This window comes from Aptenodytes forsteri, unplaced genomic scaffold, assembly GCF_000699145.1.
Source record: "Aptenodytes forsteri isolate BGI_AS27 unplaced genomic scaffold, ASM69914v1 Scaffold60, whole genome shotgun sequence".
Classification (NCBI taxonomy): Eukaryota; Metazoa; Chordata; class Aves; order Sphenisciformes; family Spheniscidae; genus Aptenodytes; species Aptenodytes forsteri.
The window spans coordinates 340,445-341,908 of NW_008794175.1; the positions used below are offsets into that span (position 1 = coordinate 340,445).

Here is a 1,464-nt window from a genome sequence, read left to right on the forward strand (position 1 = left end):
CGGGCGCACGGTAGCGCGGCACCCCCGCGGGGTGCCGTCCCCATCCCCTTCCTCCTGCGCCGGCCGCCCCGTGCCGGCCCTGCTGGGGCAGCAGCTGCCCCTCTGATTTTGGGGCAAATCCTTGGCTCCAAGGGCAAGTCCCTCCAGTACCATGGGGCGCTTCACCGTCTGGGACTATGTGGTCTTTGCAGCCATGCTGGTGATCTCAGCCGTCATCGGGATCTACTATGCCTTTGCAGGAGGGGGGCAGAAGACATCCAAGGACTTCCTCATGGGAGGCCGCAGCATGAGCGCCCTCCCCGTCGCGCTCTCCCTCACAGCCAGCTTCATGTCAGCTGTCACCGTGCTGGGCACCCCTGCCGAGATCTACCGCTACGGTGCCATCTTCTGCATCTTCGCCATCACCTACGGCCTGGTGGTGCTGTGCAGTGCCGAGATCTTCCTGCCCGTCTTCTACAAGCTGGGCATTACCAGCACCTATGAGGTAAGTGGAGTAGGAGCCTTTCCATAGCCTTCAGGGAGCTGGGGGGCCTCTCATGCCTGCTTTCTACATGTCTCCCCTCAGTCTCTTCCCCCAAATCCCCCTGCACTCTGTGCTGCCCTGTATCTCCACACTCCCAAGGGCAGGCCGCAACTGCTCTGTCCCCAAGTCTTTCCACACTGCCTCCACAGAGAGGAGATGCTCAACCCTGCTGTCTTGGCTTGGGAGCTGTGCACCATGCCAGATCTATTTCCTCACTCCAAATACTCAGTTCAGCAGGTGGATTAATACTTGTGCAGCTTGGATGGTGACATGTGGTTAATGATGTGTAATTAATAGACCAAGAGCAAAGCGCGAGAGCATCTAACATAGGAACCGGAGTTCTCAAATGATGCTCCCTCTAGATAGGTTTGTAAGCTCAGGTGCTGCCACAAAAGTCCCCCTCTGGCAGAATATATGTTTGTGCTGTTCCTAGAGATTTTGGGGAGACACCCTTTCCACCTGAGGCTGTTCACACCGGTGAATGTCTTCTCCATCATGCTTATACAGGGAGGTCAGCAACGCTCTGTATCTGCGAGAGTTTTCTTAGAATAGAATCATAGAATAGTTTGGGTTGGAAGGGACCTTTAAAGGTCATCTAGTCCAAACCCTCTGCCGTGGGCAGGGACATCTTCAACTAGATCAGGTTGCTCAGAGCCCCGTCCAACCTGACCTTGAATGCTTCCGGGGATGGAGCATCCACCACCTCTCTGGGCAACCTGTGCCAGTGTTTCACCACCCTCAGCATAAAACATTTCTTCCTTATATCTAGTCTATATCTACCCCCCCTTTAGGTTAAAGCCGTTCCCCCTTGTCCTGCTGCAACCGGCCCTGCTAAAAAGTTTGCCACCATCTTTTCTATAAGCCCCCTTTATGTACTGATAGGCTGCAATAAGGTCTCCCCGAAGCCTTCTCTTCTCCAGGCTGAACAACTCCAACTAGAT

The 1,464-nt window shown here is 54.7% G+C and overlaps 1 protein-coding gene across 1 annotated transcript in view; it reads left to right on the top strand.

The window, feature by feature from the left end:
• The first annotated feature begins 142 nt into the window (after positions 1-142).
• The window catches only part of SLC5A8 (solute carrier family 5 member 8), a 29,638-nt gene continuing 28,316 nt past the window's right edge, over positions 143-1,464 (top strand). Inside the window, exon 1 of the mRNA XM_009284130.2 lies at positions 143-484. Coding sequence (XP_009282405.1) covers positions 152-484 — 333 coding nt within the window. The 5' untranslated portion in view covers positions 143-151. The remainder of the gene's footprint in view (positions 485-1,464) is intronic.